Consider the following 21844-nt stretch of genomic DNA (forward strand, 5'->3'; position numbering starts at 1 on the left):
ATAGAATTGACTCGTCCTTGTCACATACCCAACTCATCCACTAAATTTTGTCCGAATCATTCCATAATTTTTTGGGATATCGTGCTTTTTTTATCATTTTTGGCTCAATCTCTCAGTGGTAAAGAATCATTTAAAGAAATTCAGAATTCTATATCCGGATCTCGATCTTCACTAAAATTGAATCCATTCTTCCATGTCGCACACTCGACCAGTTCACCAAGTTTCATCTGAATCCGTCCGTAACCGTTCTGAAATATCACGCTAAATATCGTTTTCAGGCCCATCTTTCAATGTGAAAAAATTACTTCAAAAATTCTAGTATCTGGACCCGGATATTCACCAAAATCTAATCAATTTGTCCTCATACCCAACCTGTGCACTAAATTTCGTCCTCATCCATCCACAACTTTTTGAGATATCCTGTTCACAGACAAGCAGACAGACAGACAGGGGTAAAAACCACTTTCGGTAGGTGGAAGTAATTAAAAACATAACATAAAAGGAAAACAAAATTTAAAAAAACACGACAAAAGGAAAAAGAAGAGAAGGAAATTCAAAAGGAAAAAGCAGGAAAAATGTGGAAAGAGATTGGAGGTGGAGGAGAGAATGGGAGTGGGTGGACGAAGATGAGAGTTGGAACGCAGGCCGTAAAATGCGCAGGGTGTTTGGGAAAGACCACAAATTGTCCACGTGAAGCTTAATCCGAGAGTCTCCAGGACATGCGAACTGCGCTATGATGTCATTCTTGGCAAACTGCGAGCGGTTTACACTGACAAAGGAACCAAGAGAGGTGTTTAATGTAGCAAAACGAGACTGCAGTTTGTAACGGTCTCCCTCGGCCAAAGAAAACCTGTGCCCGGCGGTTCACGCCAAAGACCACACAGACATTCATTTGCTGCAAAAAGTGCGAGTTCAATCTTGTAAGAGGCTGCACAGGCCAAGGGAGCTCCCGGCACATCGACTCTGAGTGCAGGGCAACACGTGAGGACAAGATCACCACCGACTGCCAAAACCAACCCCCGACCGCCATCACTTCAATAAGACGTCACAGGTTTTCTGTCAAATTCGGTGAATTAAATGGCAAAACAATTATTTGCACACGGGACTTCGTGCGAACTGCTGCGAATACCGATTACATTTTATATTATATCAACTGATCTTAATGGTGCCACGGCTCAACAAGTTAGCGGCCCCAGTGTTTCACAGTTAACAGGCACAGAATGTCAGAGTGTATTTCAGGCCTGGAATGTAAAGCACGTGCTCTGTAATCCACCGACAGGATAATGTGCGAGTGATGTTAATGCTCCAATGAAAGACGGAAAGAGGAGAGAAAGAAAAAGACGTCACAAAGAGACAGGCATGGAGAGAGAAGGACAGACAGAGATCAACAGACAGGCAGAGTGGGAGGGATAGGCAGAGAGACGGACACAGAGGCAAAGGCAGAGAGACAGACACAGAGACAGAGGCAGAACGACAGATACAGAGACAAAGGCAGAGCGACAGACACAGAGACAAAGGCAGAGCGACAGACACAGAGACAGAGGCAGAGCGACGGACACAGAGACAGAGTGACATAAACAGAGCGACAGAGACAGAGGCAGAGCGACGGACACAGAGACAGAGTGACATAAACAGAGCGACAGAGACATAGGCAGAGCCACGGACACAGAGACAGAGGAAGAGCGACGGACACAGAGACACAGGGAGAGTGACAGACACAGAGACACAGGGAGAGTGACAGACACAGAGACAGAGGAAGAGCGACGGACACAGAGACAGAGGAAGAGCGACGGACACAGAGACAGAGGAAGAGCGACAGACATAGAGACAAAGGCAGAGCGACAGACATAGAGACAAAGGCAGAGCGACGGACACAGAGACACAGAGACACAGAGACAGACACAGAGACAGAGAGAGGCAGAGAGACAGACGCAGAGACAGAGGCAGAGCGACGGACACAGAGACAGAGGCAGAGCGACGGACACAGAGACAGAGTGACATAAACAGAGCGACAGAGACAGAGGCAGAGCGACGGACACAGAGACAGAGTGACATAAACAGAGCGACAGAGACAGAGGCAGAGCCACGGACACAGAGGCAGAGCCACGGACACAGAGGCAGAGCGACGGACACAGAGACAGAGGAAGAGTGACGGACACAGAGACAGAGGAAGAGCGACGGACACAGAGACAGGGGCAGAGCGACGGACACAGAGACACAGACACAGAGACAGAGAGAGGCAGAGCGACAGACACAGAGGCAGAGTGACATAAACAGAGCGACAGAGACAGAGGCAGAGCCACGGACACAGAGACAGAGGAAGAGCGACGGACACAGAGACACAGGGAGAGTGACAGACACAGAGAAACAGGGAGAGCGACAGACATAGAGAAAAAGGCAGAGCGACGGACACAGAGACACAGAGACAGACACAGAGACAGAGAGAGGCACAGCGACAGACACAGAGACAAAGGCAGAGTGACAGACACAGAGACAAAGGCAGAGTGACAGACACAGAGACAAAGGCAGAGTGACAGACACAGAGACAAAGGCACAGTGACAGACACAGAGACAGAGGCAGAGTGACAGACACAGAGAGATTGAGCGACGGACACAGATAGACCGAGCGACGGACACAGTAGACCGAGCGCCGGACACAGAGAGTCCGAGCGACAGACACAGAGAGTCCGAGCGACGGACAGAGAGGAACCGAACGACGGACACAGAGGGACCAAACGACGGACACAGAGGGACCGAGCGATGGACACAGAGAGACCGAGCGACAGACACAGAGAGACCGAGCGACAGACACAAAGACACAGAGCACCATATACAGAAGCAGAGCGACAGACACAAACACACAGAGCACCAGACACAGAAGCAGAGCGGCAGACACAGAAGCAGAGCGGCAGACACAGAAGCAGAGCGGCAGACACAGAAGCAGAGCGGCAGACACAGAAGCAGAGCGGCAGACACAGAAGCAGAGCGGCAGACACAGAAGCAGAGCGGCAGACACAGTAGCAGAGCGGCAGACACGGAAGCAGAGCGGCAGACACGGAAGCAGAGCGGCAGACACAGAAGCAGAGCGGCAGAAACAGAGACAGAGAAAGAAACCGACAGAGAAAGAAACAGACAGAGAAAGAAATAAAGAACGAAAGAGAGAAAAAGAAAGAAAAAGAAAAAAGAGCAAGAGTAAGAGTGTATAAATAAAAAAGAAATGTGGACCAAGCATCAAGTAGAAATTAGTGAGATGCTGAAAAATGAAGAAATTAAGAATGTGCATGAAAGATGGATCATCAATGGACATAAGAAATTAGGTGCAAAGGCAGTGAGACGTTTTGATAAGTGTGAGGTCCTCATCCAAGGAATTGTGCTGTACGAAAGAGCAGAGTAGCAACATTGTTTGCCGGAGGAATGATCAGTACTTGGAGGGAGAAAAGTTTGTGGATTTTTATAAAACAAAACAGAATACTTTTCAGGTCCTCACTGATATAATAATGACTTGGATGAAGTTTCCACACATCATCAATGCACTTCCAAAGATATACAAGGACAAAGTCCAGAGTGAAGTTTTTAAAGTCCAAAGATATAAATCAAGTCCCGAGTGAAGTTCTTAGTCATTTCAGGGAATGAGCAACAGAAGGGTTTTGGGAAGAGGGATGGTTTATTTTGGGCACGAGTGAGTGAGTGCACCATCCAAGGTTTCCCACCGTCCTTACACCAGAACCACAACAACCTGCAGTTGATCTACAAGAGAGCTTTGCACATTTGGATTGAGGGAGTTTCTCCCATTCTTCCATGCAGATTTGCCCAAGTTCTGTCAAGTTGGATGTGGAGCGTCAGTCAAGAGCAATCTTCAAGTCTTTCCACATATTCTCAATGGGATTCAAGTCTGTACTTTGGCTTGGCAACACAAGGGCTTTCACATTCTTGTTCTGAAGTCATTCCAGTGTTGCTTTAGCTGTATGCTTGGGGTCATTGTCCTGTTGGAACGTACATCTTTGCCGCAGAATAATGTCTTTTGCACTCTGCAGCAGGTTCTGCTCAAGGATTTGCCTGTATTTTGGCTCCATGCATTGTTTCCTCTATCCTTACAAGTCTCCCAGTCCATGTCACTGAAAAGCATCCCCATAGCATGATGCTGCCAACACGATGTTTCACGGTAGGGATGACGTTAGATGGGTGGTGAGCTGTGCTCGGTTTCCACCAGACGTAATGCTTTGCATTCAGACCAAAGGGTTAAATTTTCATCTCATCAGACCACATAATATTTTGCTTCTTCATGCTCTCAGAGTCTTTCACGTGTCTTTTTGCAAACTCCAGGTGTGCTGTCATGTGCCTTTTTCGCAGGAGTGGCTTCCGTCTGGCCACTCTCCCATCAAGCCTAGATTTGTGAAGTGCTGCAGTGACTGTTGTCCTTCCGGCAGGTTCTCCCATCTCAGCCAAGGAGCTCTGTAGTTCTATCAGAGTGGTCAATGGGTTCTTCGTCACCTCCCTCACCAAGGTTCCTCTTGCCTGGTTGCTCAGTTTGGTCAGACAGCCAGCTCTAGGAAGATTTTGGGTAGTAACATAATCTTTCCATTTCCTAAGGAAGGAGCTCACTGTGCTCTGGGGAACCTTCAACACTCTCAAAATTGTTTTATACCCTTCCCCAGATCTGTGCCTCCTCACAATTCTATCTCGGAGTTCTACAGACAGTTCCTTGGACTTCATGGTAGAGTTTCTGCTGTGACATGCACTGTCAACTGTGGTACCTTATATAGAAAGGTGTGTTTCTTTCTAAATCATGTCCAATCAATTGAATTGCCCACAGGTGGACTCTCATCAAGTTGTAGAGACATCTTCAGGATGATCAAAGGAAATTGGACACACCTCAGCTCAATTTGGAGTGTCATAGCAAAGGGGTTGAATATTTATTGACTCAAAACATTTCAGCTTTTCATTTTCAATTTATTTGTAAGAATTCTAAAAAAAATTCCACTTTGACATTATGTGGTATTATGTGTAGATCAGTAAAAAAAAATCTCCATTTAATCAGTTTTTTAATTCAGGCTGCAACACCACAACGGCACTCGGTAGAGAGCATAACTCCACCAGGATGAACAGTTTATGGGTTGTATCCCAATGATAGGCCGGATCTGGATTCGGACCTGAACCAAAATCTAATCGGATTGTTCTCGTCACCAAACCAACTCGTCCACCAAGTTTATTCATAACTCACCCATAACCTTTTTAAATATCATGTTATATGCATGAAGGTATATGATGTTTTATCATGTTATATGTTATATGCATGTTATATATATATATATATATATATATATGAAGGCACTTTTTTTTCTTTCTTTTTTTTGTATACAAGATCGAGGCTCGTGAAAGAGCGAACATTAATCACACAGAAAGTCAAACCGACACATAAAACAAATAACATCGGGAGCGGTAGACAAGATGGGGAGAGAGGGGGAAGGACACAAACACAACATTTGAGAGCAGGCACCGAGAGACATGGAGACATCGAGAGATCTGTGGGAGGGAGAGGGCTTTGGGGGGAGGCATGGGAAGGGGGGGGGGGTGGTGGGAGAAGTATAAAACATATGGACACTGCCAGGACTTCCAGGAAAGAAGTTGGAATTTCAAACAAGGTGGATCTGGGGTGAATTAGTGGAGGTAGAAAAGATCAAGGTTTTGGATGGGGGAAGATAAGAGATGGTGGTGAACAGCTGTTTTAAAGACCTGGAGGGAGGAGTGGGATTGAAGGGAGTGAGGGAGTTTGTTTCAGAGGCGGGAGAAAAGAGGAATGAAAGAGTGAAGGTGAGCAGAGAGCCGAGATTTCGGCAGTTTAACCATCAGAGGGTTGCTGGCAGATCTTGTGCGAACTATAGGAATATTTGGGGGACAGAGCACAGAGAGAGCTGGGGGAGCAAGGCCGGAGAGGAGTCGGTAGAAGACAGAAAGACCACCTACCTGCCTGCGGTGAGTGAGTGAGTGAGAGGCCCTCAGAGTTAGCTTCATCACGGGAGATTCCAATGATTCTGAAAGCTTTGGTTTCAACAGCGTGAAGCCGAGCTAGGTGTGAGGCAGGAGCACCAGCCCATAGTGCAGAACTTCCCTCTCTCTCCCCATCTCGTCTCCCACTCCCTTAATTATATGTTTTGTGCGTCCGTTAATATTTTGTTTTTCGTGATTAATGTTAGCTCTTACACGAACCTCGATCTTGTATACAAATAAATATATATATATATCGCTTTTTACCCAATCTCTCAATGGTGAAGAATCACTTAAAATTAAATAATTCTCGTATCCGAATCCATATTCAGATCTTCACCATAATCGAATCGAATCGATTCGTCCTTGTCACACTCACAACCGGTCCACCAGGTTTTGTCCAAATCCGTCCATAACCTTTTGAGATAACCTGCTATGTATCATTTTTGCCCTATCTCCCAATGGTGAAAAATCACTTAAAACATTATAGGAGCCGAATCTGAATCCGAATCTTCACCAAAATCTAATAAATTCGTCCTTGTCAAATACACTGCATCTCTGCCAAATTTCGTCCGAATCTGTCCACAACTTTTTGAGATATCTTGTTCACAGACAGACAGACAAATAAACAAATGAAAAATCGGTCAGAGACCGAGGACTTGCCGGAATGTACTTTTTTATCGGCCATTTAGGACAAATATGGCGGCCGCACCACGTGACCGATGACGTCATCATTAACATATTTTATTCCCCATGGAGAGTTCTTTCCAATGAGCCATGTCTCAATTTTTTCCATTCAGCACTTTCGGAGATATGGAGGTGCAAATTTTTTCGGGTTTTCCAAGATGGCGGCCGAACCACGTGACTCATGACGTCATGATTACCATATTTTATTCCCCATGGAGAGGTCTTTACAATGAGCCATGTCTCAATTTTTGCTTTTCAACACTTTCAGTGATATAGAGGTGCTAGGTTTTTCTGTTTTTCCAAGATGGTGGCCGAACCACGTGACCGATGACATCATCAATTGGGCACAGTAGATTCCAGGGCAAGACAAATATGTGTGCAAAGTTTGGCGATTCTACGTGCAACGGTGTAGACGTAGTGCTGCAAAAAGACAAACAGACAAACAGATGAAAAATCGGTCAGAGACCGAGGACTTGCCGGAATGTACTTTTTTATCGGCCATTTTGGACAAATATGGCGGCCGAACCACGTGACCGATGACGTCATCATTATTTGTTTTCTAAACTAATTTATTCCTTGATGATGCTCAATAAATTTCATCTTGATAGGATGAAGTTTTGTACTTGTCGAATTATGACGTCATAATGGAGGCACCTATGACATCATCATTAACATATTTTATTCCCCATGGAGAGTTCTTTACAATGAGCCAGGTCTCAATTTTTTCTATTCAGCACTTTCGGAGATATAGAGGTGCAAAATTTTTATGGTTTTTCCAAGATGGCGGCCAAACCACGTGACCGATGACATCATCAATTGGGCACAGTCTATTCCAGGGCAAGACAAATATGTGTGTAAAGTTTGGCGATTCTATGTGCAACAGTGTCGACGTCGTGCTGCGCACAGACAGACAGGCAGACAAACTAACCGAACTTTTTCAGGAATCTTTTCCGGCAAGTAACAAACAGACAGATGAAAAATCGGTCAGAGACCGAGGACTTGCCGGAATTTACTTTTTATCGGCCATTTAGGACAAATATGGCGGCCGAACCACGTGACTGATGACGTCATCATTAACATATTTTATTCCCCATGGAGAGTTCTTTACAATGAGCCATGTCTCAATTTTTTCTATTCAGCACTTTTGGAGATATAGTGGTGCAAAGTTTTGCCATTTTCCAAGATGGCGGCCGAACCACGTGACTGATGACGTCATCATTAACATCTTTTATTCCCCATGGAGAGTTCTTTACAATGAGCCATGTCTCAATTTTTTCTATTCAGCACTTTTGGAGATATGGAGGTGCAAATTTTTTCGGTTTTTCCAAGATGGCGGCCGAACCACGTGACTGATGACGTCATCATTAACATATTTTATTCCCCATGGAGAGTTCTTTACAATGAGCCATGTCTCAATTTTTTCTGTTCAGCACTTTCAGAGATATAGAGTTGCAAATTTTTTCCAAGATGGCGGCCGAACCACGTGACCAATGACGTCATCAATTGGGCACAGTCTATTCCAGGGCAAGACCAATATGTGTGCAAAGTTTGGCGATTCTACGTGCAACGGTGTAGACGCAGTGCTGCAAACAGACAGACAGACAAACAGACAAACAGACAAATCAGAGACCGAGGACTTGCCGGAATGTACTTTATCGGCCATTTTGGACAAATATGGCGGCCGAAACACGTGAACGATGACGTCATCATTAACATATTTTATTCCCCATGGAGAGTTCTTTACAATGAGCCATGTCTCAATTTTTTTCTGTTCAGCACTTTTGGAGATATGGTGGTGCAACGTTTTGCCGTTTTTCCAAAATGGCGGCCGAAGCACGTGACTGATGACGTCATCATTAACATATTTTATTCCCCATGGAGAGTTCTTTCCAATGAGCCATGTCTCAATTTTTTCTATTCAGCACTTCCGGAGATATGGAGGTGCAAAGTTTTTCGGTGTTTCCAAGATGGCGGCCGAAACACGTGACCAATGACGTCATCATTAACATATTCTATTGCCCATGGAGAGTTCTTTCCAATGAGCCATGTCTCAATTTTTTCTATTCAGCACTTCCGGAGATATCGAGGTGCAAAGTTTTTCCAAAATGGCGGCCGAAGCACGTGACTGATGACATCATCATTAACATATTTTATTCCCCATGGAGAGTTCTTTACAATGAGCCATGTCTCAATTTTTTCTGTTCAGCACTGAGATATCGAGGCGCAAAATTTTTCGGTTTTTCCAAGATGGCGGCCGAACCACGTGACCGATGACGTCATCATTTGGGCACAGTATATTAGAGGGCAAGGCAAATACGTGTGCAAAGTTTGGTGATTCTACGTGCAACGGTGTAGACGTAGTGCTGCAAACAGACAAACAGACAAACAGACAAACAGACAAACGAACAGATCAACATACTTGCCGGAAAAATTTTTCCGGCAAGTAACAAACAGATCAGAGACCGAGGACTTGCCGGAATGTACTTTTTTATCAGCCATTTTGGAAAAATATGGCGGCCGAACTACGTGACCGATGACGTCATCATTATTTGTTTTCTAAACTAATTTATTCCTTGATGATGCTCAAGAAATTTCATCTTGATCGGATGAAGTTTTGTACTTGTCGAATTATGACGTCATAATGGATGCACCTATGACATCATCATTAACATATTTTATTCCCCATGGAGAGTTTGTTTCAATAAGCCATGTCTCAATTTTTTCTATTCAGCACTTTTGGAGATATAGTGGTGCAAAGTTTTTCCGTTTTTCCAAGATGGCGGCGGAACCACGTGACCTATGACATCATAATTAACATATTTTATTCCCCATGGAGAGTTCGTTTCAATAAGCCATGTCTCAATTTTTTCTATTCAGCACTTTTGGAGATATGGAGGTGCAATTTTTTTCGGTTTTTCCAAGATGGTGGCCGAACCACGTGACCAATGAGATCATCATTAACATATTTTATTCCCCATGGAGAGTTCTTTACAATGAACCATGTCTCAATTTTTTCTATTCAGCACTTTTGGAGATATGGAGGTGCAATTTTTTCCCGTTTTTCCAAGATGGCGGCCGAACCACGTGACCGATGACGTCATCAATTGGGCACAGTCTATTCGAGGGTAAGACAAATACGTGTGTAAAGTTTGGCGATTCTATGTGCAACAGTGTCGACGTAGTGCTGCGCACAGACAGACAGGCAAACCAACCGATCAACATACTTGCCGGAATCTTTTCCAGCAAGTAACAAACAGACAGACAAACAGATCAGAGACCGAGGACTTGCCGGAATGTACTTTTTTTATCGGCCATTTTGGAAAAATATGGCGGCCGAACTACGTGACCGATGACGTCATAATTATTTGTTTTCTAAACTAATTTATTCCTTGATGATGCTCAAGAAATTTCATCTTGTTCGGATGAAATTTTGTACTTGTCGAATTATGACATCATAATGGATGCACCTATGACATCATCATTGACATATTTTATTCCCCATGGAGAGTTCTTTACAATGAGCCACGTCTCAATTTTTTCTATTCAGAACTTTCGGAGATATGGTGGTGCAAAGTTTTTCCGTTTTTCCAAGATGGAGGCGGACCCACGTGACCGATGACATCATCATTAACATATATTATTCCCCATGGAGAGTTCGTTTCAATGAGCCGCGTCTCAATTTTTTCTATTCAGCACTTTTGAAGATATGGAGGTGCAAATTTTTTCGGTTTTTCCAAGATGGTGGCCGAACCACGTGACCAATGACATCATCATTAACATATTTTATTCCCCATGGAGAGTTCTTTACATTGAGCCATGTCTCAATTTTTTCCGTTTTTCCAAGATGGCGGCCGAACCACGTGACCGATGACGTCATCAATTGGGCACAGTCTATTCCAGGGTAAGACAAACACGTGTGCAAACTTGGCGATTTTACGTGCAACGGTGTAGATGTAGTACTGCAAACAGACAGACAGACAGACAAACCAACCGATCAACATACAGTCATGTGAAAAGGTAAGTACACCCCATGTAAAGTTTTGACTTTTTCAACATATTTCAACACACAGCTATTTGATCTTCATTTCAACAATATTAATAGATAAAGGTGATATAATATAACAAATATCATGAAACATTTACATTTTGTAGTCCATTGTATAATTTAAATGAACATAAATGCAAATTTCGCATGTGGAAAAAGTAAGTGCACCCCTATATTTATCACTACTTCAAATACCTAAAATTAGAATCAGGTGCACCACCTCAGGTGCAAATGATTAGAACATCGTTAGAGAGGATTTTGGAGGAACATGTCTTATTTAAACCTCAGACATTTAGTTTGGTTTGCTCTTTGTTGTTGAAGTGTGCGGCGTCACCATGCCTAGATCAAAAGAGCTCTCTGAGGCCTTCAGAAAGAAGGTTATAGATGCCTACGGGTCTGGGAAGGGATTTAAAAAGATCCCCAAACAATTTGAAATCAATCATTCGACTGTCCGGAAGATCATCTTCAAGTGGAGAAGATTCCAAACAACTGCCAACTTGTTCAGGCCAGGCCACCCCAGCAGGTTCAGCCCGAGAGCAGACCGCAAGATGCTGAAAGAAGTCTCTAAGAACCCCAGAATGTCATCACGGGACCTACAGGTAGCTCTTGCCACTGTTGATGTCAAAGTACACGAGTCTACCATGAGAAAGAGGCTGCACAAATTTGATCTACATGGGAGGTGTGCCAGGAGGAAACCTTTGCTGTCCAGAAAGAACATCAGGGCAAGACTAAAGTTTGCCAATGAACACCGAGGCAAAGACCAGCACTTCTGGAACAATGTGCTCTGGACAGATGAGTCAAAGGTAGAGCTATTTGGCCACAGTACCAGAAGACATGTTTGGCGAAAACCAAAGACAGCATTTCACCACAAGAACCTGATACCAACTGTAAAGCATGGTGGTGGAAATATTATGGTTTGGGGCAGCTTTGCTGCATCAGGGCCTGGGCAGCTCACCATCATAGAATCCACTATGAATTCTTCATTGTACCAGAGGGTGCTTGAGGATGATGTGAGGCCCTATGTCGGAAAGTTGAAGCTTAACCGAAGGTGGACCTTGCAACATGACAATGACCCTAAACGTACCAGTAAATCCACCAAGGAATGGCTGTAAAGAAAGAAATGGAAGGTTTCAAAGCCCGGATCCAAGTCAAGACCAAGTCAAAGCCCGGATCTAAATCACATCGAGATGTTGTGGGGGGATTTGAAACGAGCTGTGCATGCAAGAAACCCCTCGAGCATCGCACAGCTGAAATAATTCTGCATGGAGGAGTGGGCAGAAATTTCTCCCAGTCGATGTCAGAGACTCGTAGACAGTTGTAAGAAACGCCTACTTGAGGTTGTTTCTGCCAAAGGGGGCAATACCACCTATTAGAGCCAAGCGTGTACTTACTTTTTCCACATGCGAAATTTGCATTTATGTTTATTTAAATTATACAATGGACTACAAAATGTAAATGTTTCATGATATTTGTTATATTATATCACCTTTATCTATCAATATTGTTGAAATGAAGATCAAGTAGCTGTATGTTGAAATATGTTGAAAAAGTCAAAACTTTACATGGGGTGTACTTACTTTTTCACGTGACTGTACTTGCCGGAATCTTTTCCGGCAAGTAAGAAACAGACAGACAGACAGTCAGACAAGGGTGAAAACATAACCTCCATCCACCTTCAGTGGCGGAGGTAATAACCAAATGTGAAAAATTCAAGGGGTGTGAATACTTCCTGAAGGCAATGTATATGACGTGTGAACATGTCATTTATATAAGTCTATTAGCAATATCTCACAAAGTGGCCTAGAAATGAGTTCATGGAATACAGCATGTTATGTTGGAGACTGCCATCAATTATTTTTGGAAAGTACACATCCTTAGGTTTATGGAAATGCTTGTTGGCAAGTTTTGAAAACGTCCCATCGTGGAGATATCTCGTTGCCATGGTAATCACCTCATAAAATCCTCTAAAATATATAAACTATTTATGCAACTTATTTGGAGGACTAAATAACCAATTCAAACGTTCAATTACCTGATTTCTCATACTATATATCCACTGGCTTCAAAAAAAAAGTTTGGTCAAGGTAATTGGCTGAGGAAAAAGGTCTCAGTGATAATCGTCCTTCGTTTTCGTTTTCAGTACTTGGCCATTGTAGGCTACACATCCCATTTCAGAAAACCGTTGACGATTCGTCAAAAAATACTATCAAAGACCGGGCGTCATTGTGTGCATCCATCCAAAGGGTTGGATGGACGAAGAGCTCAAACAAGGCTTCACGTCGTGTTGGGCAAGCGCGTTGGCAGACTTTCCCGATGACGAAGCGTGCTCGTCCTGGACGCCTCCCTGGGGCACAAGACGGAGCGGATGAAGACATTGTTGCGGTGTAGCAACACCGACCTAGTGATGATCCCGGGCGGCATGACGCCTCTTCTCCAGCCCAAAGATGCCGCCATCAACAAGCCTTTCAAAGACATTCTGCTGCACTGTTGGTCGGAGTGGATGATTGAACGGGAGCAGGGAGGAAGTGCAAGAATAATCGACCTCCCAATCATCTGCTCCTGGATTGTAAAGGTATGGGAGGAGCTGCTGTCAGTGGTCATCAGTCGGGCCTTCCTGAAGTGCTGCATATCCAACTGCCTTGACAGAATGGAGGATGATGTGCTCTGTGAGGACATGGCCGGCAGGGACTCGGGAGGCAAAGAGAGCGGTGATGATGACCTCGTCTATCCAGACTCAGATGAAGAGCTCAGTGCCCTCTTTGATGAGGTGACACATGATAAGGACTTCCTGGACTTCAGCTGAAAAGCTTAGGCATGATTGACTTTCACTTTCATAATGACTCCTTATGGTCTACTGATAAATAATTGATATGCAAAAACAGTATCCATTGTTCCCATGGCAACCATTGGAACACAATATTGAGATAAGCGTAGCCCATTCAAGTACATTTGAGCAGAGAATCCCGAAGAGTGCCTCATACGTTAGGTGAGATCTAATTGACCGATTTTATGGCAGGTCTGTGGTTGTCTCACCAAAGACATCACTCTCTCCCGACACATCAGATAGACCAGAGTCTGGTATGTGCTTGTTAAATGACTCATCAAGTTGTGGGCTTTGCGGAGACCACCATGCTTGATTACAAGTCTTTCACTGTTCTGCATTTGCACACCGCAGTTCAGGTCTGCAGATAAAATTGCTGGTCCAGAGTTAGTACTGCATCTTCTCCAAGGAAACATTTCTCTGAGACATTGATACATGTTTGATACATTCCCGGTGTGTACCCAGGTTTAGAATAGGTACACCGTATCCCTGCGTGTCATAAGAGGTGACTAAAAGGGTTGGCGTCAGCAAGGGCACCCGGCCAGAAAAACATTGCCTCAAAAAGAGAACCATGACAATTACAACTACATATGGGCAGGGTACAGCCCGAAGTACCCCGTGGGTGACCCCACTCCCTCTCGTCAAAACTCAAGGTGGGGAACCCGATCGACGCAAGGGTGGAAATCACTCCATTTATGATGACGAAACGTCTGATGCGCTAAGTGGAGATCGGTTTCTGAGGTTTGGGACATGGAATGTAGGGACAGTGACATGGAGATCAGGAGAAGTGGTGGAAGTATTGGTCAGAAGAAGAGCGGACATATGTTGTGTGCAAGAGACGAGATGGAAGGGAAGTGGTGTGAGAATGGTGAAGGGTAGGCAGGGACAGAAATACAAGTTTGAGTGGCAAGGGTGCCCGGAGGGCATGCATGGCGTTGGTGTCCTGTTTTCTGAGGAGTTTGTAGACAGTGTGGTGAGTGTGACTCGAGTGAGTGATAGGTTGATGATGGTGAAAATGATGATTGGAAAGCTCTTGGTGAACGTCATCTCGGGATATGCTCCGCAGGTTGGTCGGAGCGATGAAGAGAAGGACAAGTACTGGTGTGCAATAGAGAAGCTGATGGAAAATGTGAAAGATGAGGAAGTTGTTGTGGTAGGAGGAGACCTAAATGGACATGTGGGAAGGAGTATGGATGGTTTTGAGGGAGTTCATGGGGGTTACAGATATGGTGTGAGAAATGGAGAAGGTGAAATGATTTTGGAGTTTGCTGATGGAGCTGATTTGTTGATTTGTAATACTCAGTTCCAGAAAGAGGATAATAAGCTTGTTACATACACGTCCGGTGGGTCGACGACAACCGTTGACTACCGGATGGTGCGTAGGCGAGATAGGGGGCACCTCCAGGACACAAAGGTGATCCCGGGGGAGGAGGCTGTTTCACAGCACCACTTGGTTGTCTGCGACATAAGGGTGAAAGGTGCGAGGAGAGCTCGGCGGGTGAAGTACCAACCGAGAATGAAGGTGTGGAGGTTGAAAGAGGTGACAGTAAGGGAGGCATTAAAAGAGAGGCTGAGTAGGGTAGGGGCTGATGTGGTTGAGCTTGAAAGTGGTTGGATGTCAATGAAAGATAGTCTGTTGGGAGCCGTTGGTGATGTATGTGGATGGACAAAAGGACCACCGAGGCACTTGGAAACATGGTGGTGGGATGATGAAATTGGAAAGAGGATTGACGAGAAGAGGAAGAAGTTCAAGGAGTGGCAGAAGGCAAAGGGTACGGGGGCAGAAAAAGCAGAGCATGAAAGTTATAAGGCAGCCAAGAAGGCTGCAAAGAAAGAGGTAGCAAAGGCGCAGGAGGCATGTAGGAAAATGTTCGGAGAACGCTTGGATTCAGAAGAGAGTCAGAGAGTGGTATTCAGGATTGCAAAGCAGATAGCGAAAGAGAGGTGTGATGTGATGGGGGTGAGTTGCTTGAAGGATGAAGTGGGACAAATCGTTGTGGACCCAGATGGAATTAAAGGAAGATGGAAGAGATATATGGTAATGCTGTTGAATGCAGAGAATGAATGGGATGGCAACATAGAGAGTAACCCAGTTTTAGGACCGGCAGAGAAAATAACTGAGAAGGAAGTTGAGGAAGCGATAAAAGCAATGAAGAGTAGAAAAGCGGGAGGGCCGACGGGAGTTGTGGGAGATATGTTGAAGGCAGCAGGAAGTTGGGATGTCAAGAGAATGACAGAGATCTGTAATCTGGTGGTGAAAGAAGGCCGCATTCCAGTGGATTGGGAACTGAGTACCCTCGTCCCTCTATACAAGGGGAAAGGTGACCCTCTGGACTGTGGCTCGTATCAAGCGATAACGTTATTGGAGCATGGAATGAAGGTATTGGAAAGGGTGTTGGAGAGGAGGATAAGGAAGAAAGTGAAGATTGACGAAATGCAGTTTGGATTTATGCCAGAAAGAGGATTGACAGAAGCGCTTTTTATTGTAAGGCAGTTGGCAGGAGAAGTACATGGAGAAGAGGAAGAAGTTGTTTCTTGGGTTTGTTGATTTGGAGAAAGCATTCGATAGGGTTCCACGCAAAGTAGTTACATGGGCATTGAGGAAGTTATGAGTGGAGGAATGGTTGATCAGAGTAGTGATGGCAATCTACAAAAGAGCACGTACAGCTGGAAGGACGAAGGACGGGAACAGTGGTGAGTTTGAGGTGAAGGTGGGAGTGCATCAGGGGTCGGTACGAAGTCCACTACTATTTGTAGCTGTGATGGAGGTGCTGGCTCAGAACGTAAAGGAGGGTTTACCGTGGGAGTTGTTGTGTGCAGATGATCTGATGTTGACTGCGGAAAGTATGGATGGACTGAAGGAAAAGATGAATAAGTGGAAGGAATGTATGGAGACAAAAGGTCTGAAGGTGAATATCGGAAAGACGAATGTAATGGCAAGTGGTAAAGCATGTGGTGAGGTGGAAAGAAATGGGAAGTGGCCGTGTGCTGTGTGCAGGAAGGGTGTCGGAGTGAACTCCATTCAATGTACAATGTGTGCTGAGTGGGTTCATCAAAAATGTAGTGGTCTGAGAGGGTCATTAACCAGTGTGGCAGCTACATTCAAATGCAAGGTGTGCACAGAGGGAGCTGCAGATGGAGGAAATGTTGAGTTGGATCTTGGAGACGGCGTGAAGCTGGAAGGTGTGAAAACATTTTGCTACCTCGGAGACGTGCTGAATGGAGAAGGTGGATCAGACACGGCAACAGTTGCTCGAGTGAGATGTGCATGGAAGAAGTTTCGGGAACTGAGTGGCGTGCTGATGAGGAGGGGAGTGTCGTTGAAGCTGAAGGGAAAGGTGTGTGCTGCATGTGTGAGAAGTGTTATGATTTATGGGAGCGACACATGGGTAATGAACGTAGAGCAGCAACGAAGGCTGGAAAGGGTGGAAATGCGAATGGTTCGGTGGATGTGTGGAGTATCGTTGAGAGAGAGGAAGACAAATGATGAATTGCGAAAGATGATGGGAATAGAGCCTGTGATTGATGCTGTGAAGAGAAACAGGTTGAGATGGTTTGGTCATGTGTGGACCAAATGGTCATGTGTCATGGTCATGTGTTGGTCATGGTCATGTGTTGAGGAAGGTCATGTGTTGAGGAAGGAAGGTTTGGTCATGGTCATGTGTTGAGGAAGGATGAAAGTGACTGGTTGAGAAGAGTGATGGAAATGAATGTAGAAGGAAGTAGAGGACGGGGAAGACCGAGAAAGACTTGGCTAAAGATGGTGGAAGAAGAAATGCGGGCAAGGGGGTTAACAAGGGGAGATGCAGAAAATAGGGCAAAATGGAGAAGATTGTCATGGGAACCGCAAGGCTAACAGTCGCTCTCGCAGGGAAAATTGTCTTAAAATGCATGTTGTTGTTGTTTGTATTGATACATATTTGGCTGACCGTCCACATGAGGCGGATGTTGGCTGGTCCGACTGCGAGCTCATTGGATCATTGACAATCCGATGGATTCCGGTCCACATGGGAACCAGTTGCTCCTCCGACCCTCGGAGACTACAAAGTCCAGCCAAAGAATACTACAAGATTATATTATAATACTTCGGGTACTACAAGAGTCTACAAAGACTACAAAGTCTTTCACCTTTGCATTTTTTCCTGAAGGCCTACAATCCTGTTTGTAACAATCAGTCTTACCATTCCCTGCAAGTAAGTAGGATGGGATAGTCTAGTCCACGGAGGTGCGTCTGAGATTTGATGAAAGCTCCTTGGAATGTGTGGAGTCTTTTGATTGCCAATTGGTAGGGTATCATGATTTGAAGCCGTTGACTCAGTCTCTGTAGTACGCTGGTAAACCTCCATGTGTGTAGCATGAAATGTATGCTTTCCATAGAGCAAGTCTTCAGTTAGGTCGATATTGACATATCGGCCGCTAAATTGTTTTAAAGAAATTCCATTGTCTGCACAGATCCTAAATTCTCCCTCACCCAATGTCATGTAAATGCACGACACTTGATCACATGTGATACATTGGCCAGCATTATGCAACAAATCAATGCATTCCCATCTTGGATCATGTGGCTTGATGAATCGTCTCACTGATACCAAAATACTTCAAGGGTATGAGAATCCTACCATTAAAAATAGCAAAAACAATACCCTGGCAAATACTCAGAACTTGCATTCATGTGCTGTCGTCGGGGTGAACATCTACAGCAGGGTGATAATCACTAAATTCTGGTATTTCCCCAGAAAGATGCGGATAAACAAGTAAATATAAGCTCTCACGTATGACCTCTTGAGCTGGAACATTAGCAGTCGCACAGTTGGTGTATGGTGGAGTAGCCATGGCCTTTCTAGAGGTGTGGATGGTTGCCATGGGTTACTCTGATTCGGGTTTCATTGTCTGGATGTCTTTCTCAGTCAGAACTTCAACAAGTCTTGCCATACACACATCGGCAGGACCGTTCGGATGAGGCTCCGCTCGAACTTTGCCTCTCCGTGCGTATTCTACATATCGTACTGTAGGTGGTACCTGGCATCTGCGACTATCAGATCACTTGTCCCTGCCAGTCTGCATCTCATGATGTAATCATTCTGTACGACCTTGAGGGTTTTCTCACAGATGTCACTTGTCAATGTTAGGTCGTAGACTTTCGGGTGACTTTCTGACAAAAGATCAACAGAATTTTGTTCAGCGGTGGTGCACTGTGCCTCAAGATAAGATGAGTCGGTTCTTCCAGGAAGTGATCTTGCTGTCGTTTCTGATGAGGGCACGGGCAGTTCCTGATTACTCTTAAACATCAGTTGAAGCCGTTTGAGATTTGTTGCGTTGGTGAATTCAGCACATCAGCACTTTCTGGGATAGTGAAGATCATGGTCTCCCTGTTGATGGTTTGTACTCTTTCAACAACATCTTGATTCATCTGGGTCCCCAGACCTGGAACGTTCTTTAACGGCTTCTGGGCTTTTCTTTTTCAATTCCTTGATGGCCTAAAAGGATGACAGTTTCATCCTTTTTAGTCTGAGAAACGATGCACTTTTCCCAGTCTGTGGTGACATGTCGGCTTCTGCTGCGATATGGCAGAACAGCTGCAGGTTCCACTTTGATGTGTTTATGTCACAACACTGCTCTCCAATCAACAACATACAATCTGTGGGGAAATGACATGAACGGATCATAGAAATGTGTGACATGTATCGATGTTTCACTTAAGGCGCTCTTGATCGACACAGTGTCCACTAGCATTTTAATACAGGGTGTCCGACACCCTGTATAAAAATGGTGTGACCTTTGACCTTAGCCATTGACTTCGACCAACTTTTTTGTGGTTGAAGCCAGCAGTTAGATTGTATAGGAATCATATAGTTGAACGTTTGGATTGGTCATTTAGTCCTCCAAATAAATTGCATAAAAGATTGATCGATCGGAGGATTTTTTGAGGTCAATGCCATGGCAACCTGACCGTACTAGTAGGACATTTTCAAAACTGCCAGCAAGAAGTTACATAAACCTAAGGATGTGCACTTTCCAAAAAACTTGTTGGCAGTCTCTAAAATGCGGTACAACCTGGGCCAAATTTTTCAGATATTGTCAATAAAATATAGTACATAGATCACACGATATTATTCCAAACTGAAAATCTGCACATTGCTGTGTTTGATAATCATAGTTGTATTTTCCATCTCTCTTGGCAATCAAGTACAGAATGACACTCATCTTAGGTTCCATCATTAAAAGCCACAGGGTATCCTTTCAATTAAAAGACTAACTTTTTCCCACCGCTCAGCCCCCACTGTCCACTTACCTCGCTGCAGCTGCACCCTGAATTGCCGCCCAACACGTAATCCTGTGGCGACGAGCCCCAATAACTCCTCTCCTGCCGTCCGTGCACCGGTCTGTCGCCCCCCTCCAGAACGACAAGACTCCAGACCGTGAGCCGGTCCTTCGAAGGCCAGGCCGTTGCAGCTAAACAGCGAGGGAGTTCCTTCAGAAACTTCAACTATTCTGCGGTCATGTTTCCCATCCTGTCCAGCACATGCCTCTGAGGAAGCCTGATACACGACGGGCCTGTAATGCTGACATTGTGGTACGCCGTAGTCGTATGCCGACGAGGGCTGTCGCGGGTTCTGTTGTCGCAGCTGCAATGTCGATTGATGCTGCCTCCACTCGTCGTACAACGGTCCCCTGTCGACCAAGGGGGACGGAACGGCGTCGGTCGCAGGAGATGGCCTGTGCTGTGCTGCGAGTTTCTCCATAGGAATGAGCGAAGCACCCTCGGCATTATGCCGGTACCGCGAGCGCTGCTCGGCTGGCACGATAGCAAGACGCATCATGGACAACTGCATAGCTTGACGGAACCAATGCTGTGCCCTAAGAAACAAAAAGAGGAACACAGAAGCGAAAGCAAAGTCAGAGTTTTCATTCACTTTCATTAGATTCCAATGCACAGCGGACCCTGAGTTGCAGAGGCCCAAGCAAAACGGATTGGCTTGATAATGGAGTTGCAGGATTATGTTCCTGAAATTCAGTGAACTTGTGATTATTCCATAAATGATTAATGTGGAGCGTCGATCAAACTGTTGATTAACTTTATTTCATTTTTGTGGCCGGTTTCTGGCATTGAAAACTTGAAGGTCTTTGAACAGACCGTCCTCCATTCATGAGCAATAACTCTGCTTCAATCTCATATGATGTTTGTACAAACGTGTTTTTTAAAACATCCACAATCTTACTATAATTCACCAAATGTCTGTCTGTCTGTCCGTCTGTCCGTCCGTCTGTTCCCAGGTACCGCAAAAACGGCTGAACCGATCGCAACGATATTTTGAGTGGGTAATCCTGGGACCCCTGGGAGTAAAATGGGCTAGATTGTTTTTCCAATTTTTTTCCAATTTTTCCAAACACGATGGAATAATATTTACCGATATGAACAGTGATGTGGCTTTTATTGAAATTCTACAAATACTGTTTGGATTTTGATGATTTGCGTGTGATATGATTTAACGGATGTTTATATAAATCGTTTAAAATAAAAAAGCCTTCAATTTCTGATATTTTGCCTTTTCATTTGGGCCTGCCAATTGAAGCCCCGCCCATAGGGCGGGTAACATTGCTAGTTATATAAATGAAACAGCAAACTATGTGCTCGGAAAAAAGAATAAAGCACATGACCACAACATCATGGGTTACATGTTACTGTAATCCCAATTCCCCTATCCAGCAATATTCCTGTGACGATAATATGTTTCATTACATACAACACCAGGAGCATGTTACCTGCATAGTACAAGATGACATGCGCTCCATGGTCAAAACGTTGAACCTGGGCCGAGTCATTATCATATTCCTCACTAACCGGGGATGCAATCATTACCTGATGTGAAGTGTATGAATATTTTTGTTCAGGAAGTATAATATTAGTACTCGATACCCGTTAAGCAGTGCTATTAAACGATAACAACCTTTACAACTTTATAAAGCAAATCGATGAGCTTCGACTTATGTGGGACGTTCAAAAAACGTTCTATGAACGAGATACTCACAATAATCCAAGATACCAAGATTTTTCATCCGCAGCTTAATGGAATACTGTTCCCCCCTCTGTTCACACACACACACACGACATTGGTGCTCCTGCCTCACACCTAGCTCGGCTTCACGTGGTTGAAACCAAAGCTTCCAGAATCATTGGAATCCCCCGCGATGAAGCTGACTCCGAGGGCATTTCACTTAATCCCCGCAGGCAGTTTGGTGGTCTTTCTGTCTTCTACCGACTCCTCTCCGGCCTTGCTCCCCCACCTCTCTCTGGGTTCTATCCC

The 21844-nt window shown here is 44.7% G+C and overlaps 1 protein-coding gene across 6 annotated transcripts in view; it reads right to left on the bottom strand.

Annotated features, from left to right (window-relative positions):
* Nucleotides 1–21844, bottom strand: part of LOC137429011 (partitioning defective 3 homolog) — a 455854-nt gene that overhangs the window by 247305 nt on the left and 186705 nt on the right. For all 6 annotated transcript variants that reach the window (XM_068118986.2, XM_068118984.2, XM_068118985.2 and 3 more), the window contains one exon: nt 19831–20396. In XM_068118986.2, coding sequence (XP_067975087.2) covers nt 19831–20396 — 566 coding nt within the window. The remainder of the gene's footprint in view (nt 1–19830; nt 20397–21844) is intronic.

This window comes from Myxine glutinosa, chromosome 6 (genome assembly GCF_964187855.1).
Source record: "Myxine glutinosa chromosome 6, kmMyxGlut1.1, whole genome shotgun sequence".
Classification (NCBI taxonomy): domain Eukaryota; kingdom Metazoa; phylum Chordata; class Myxini; order Myxiniformes; family Myxinidae; genus Myxine; species Myxine glutinosa.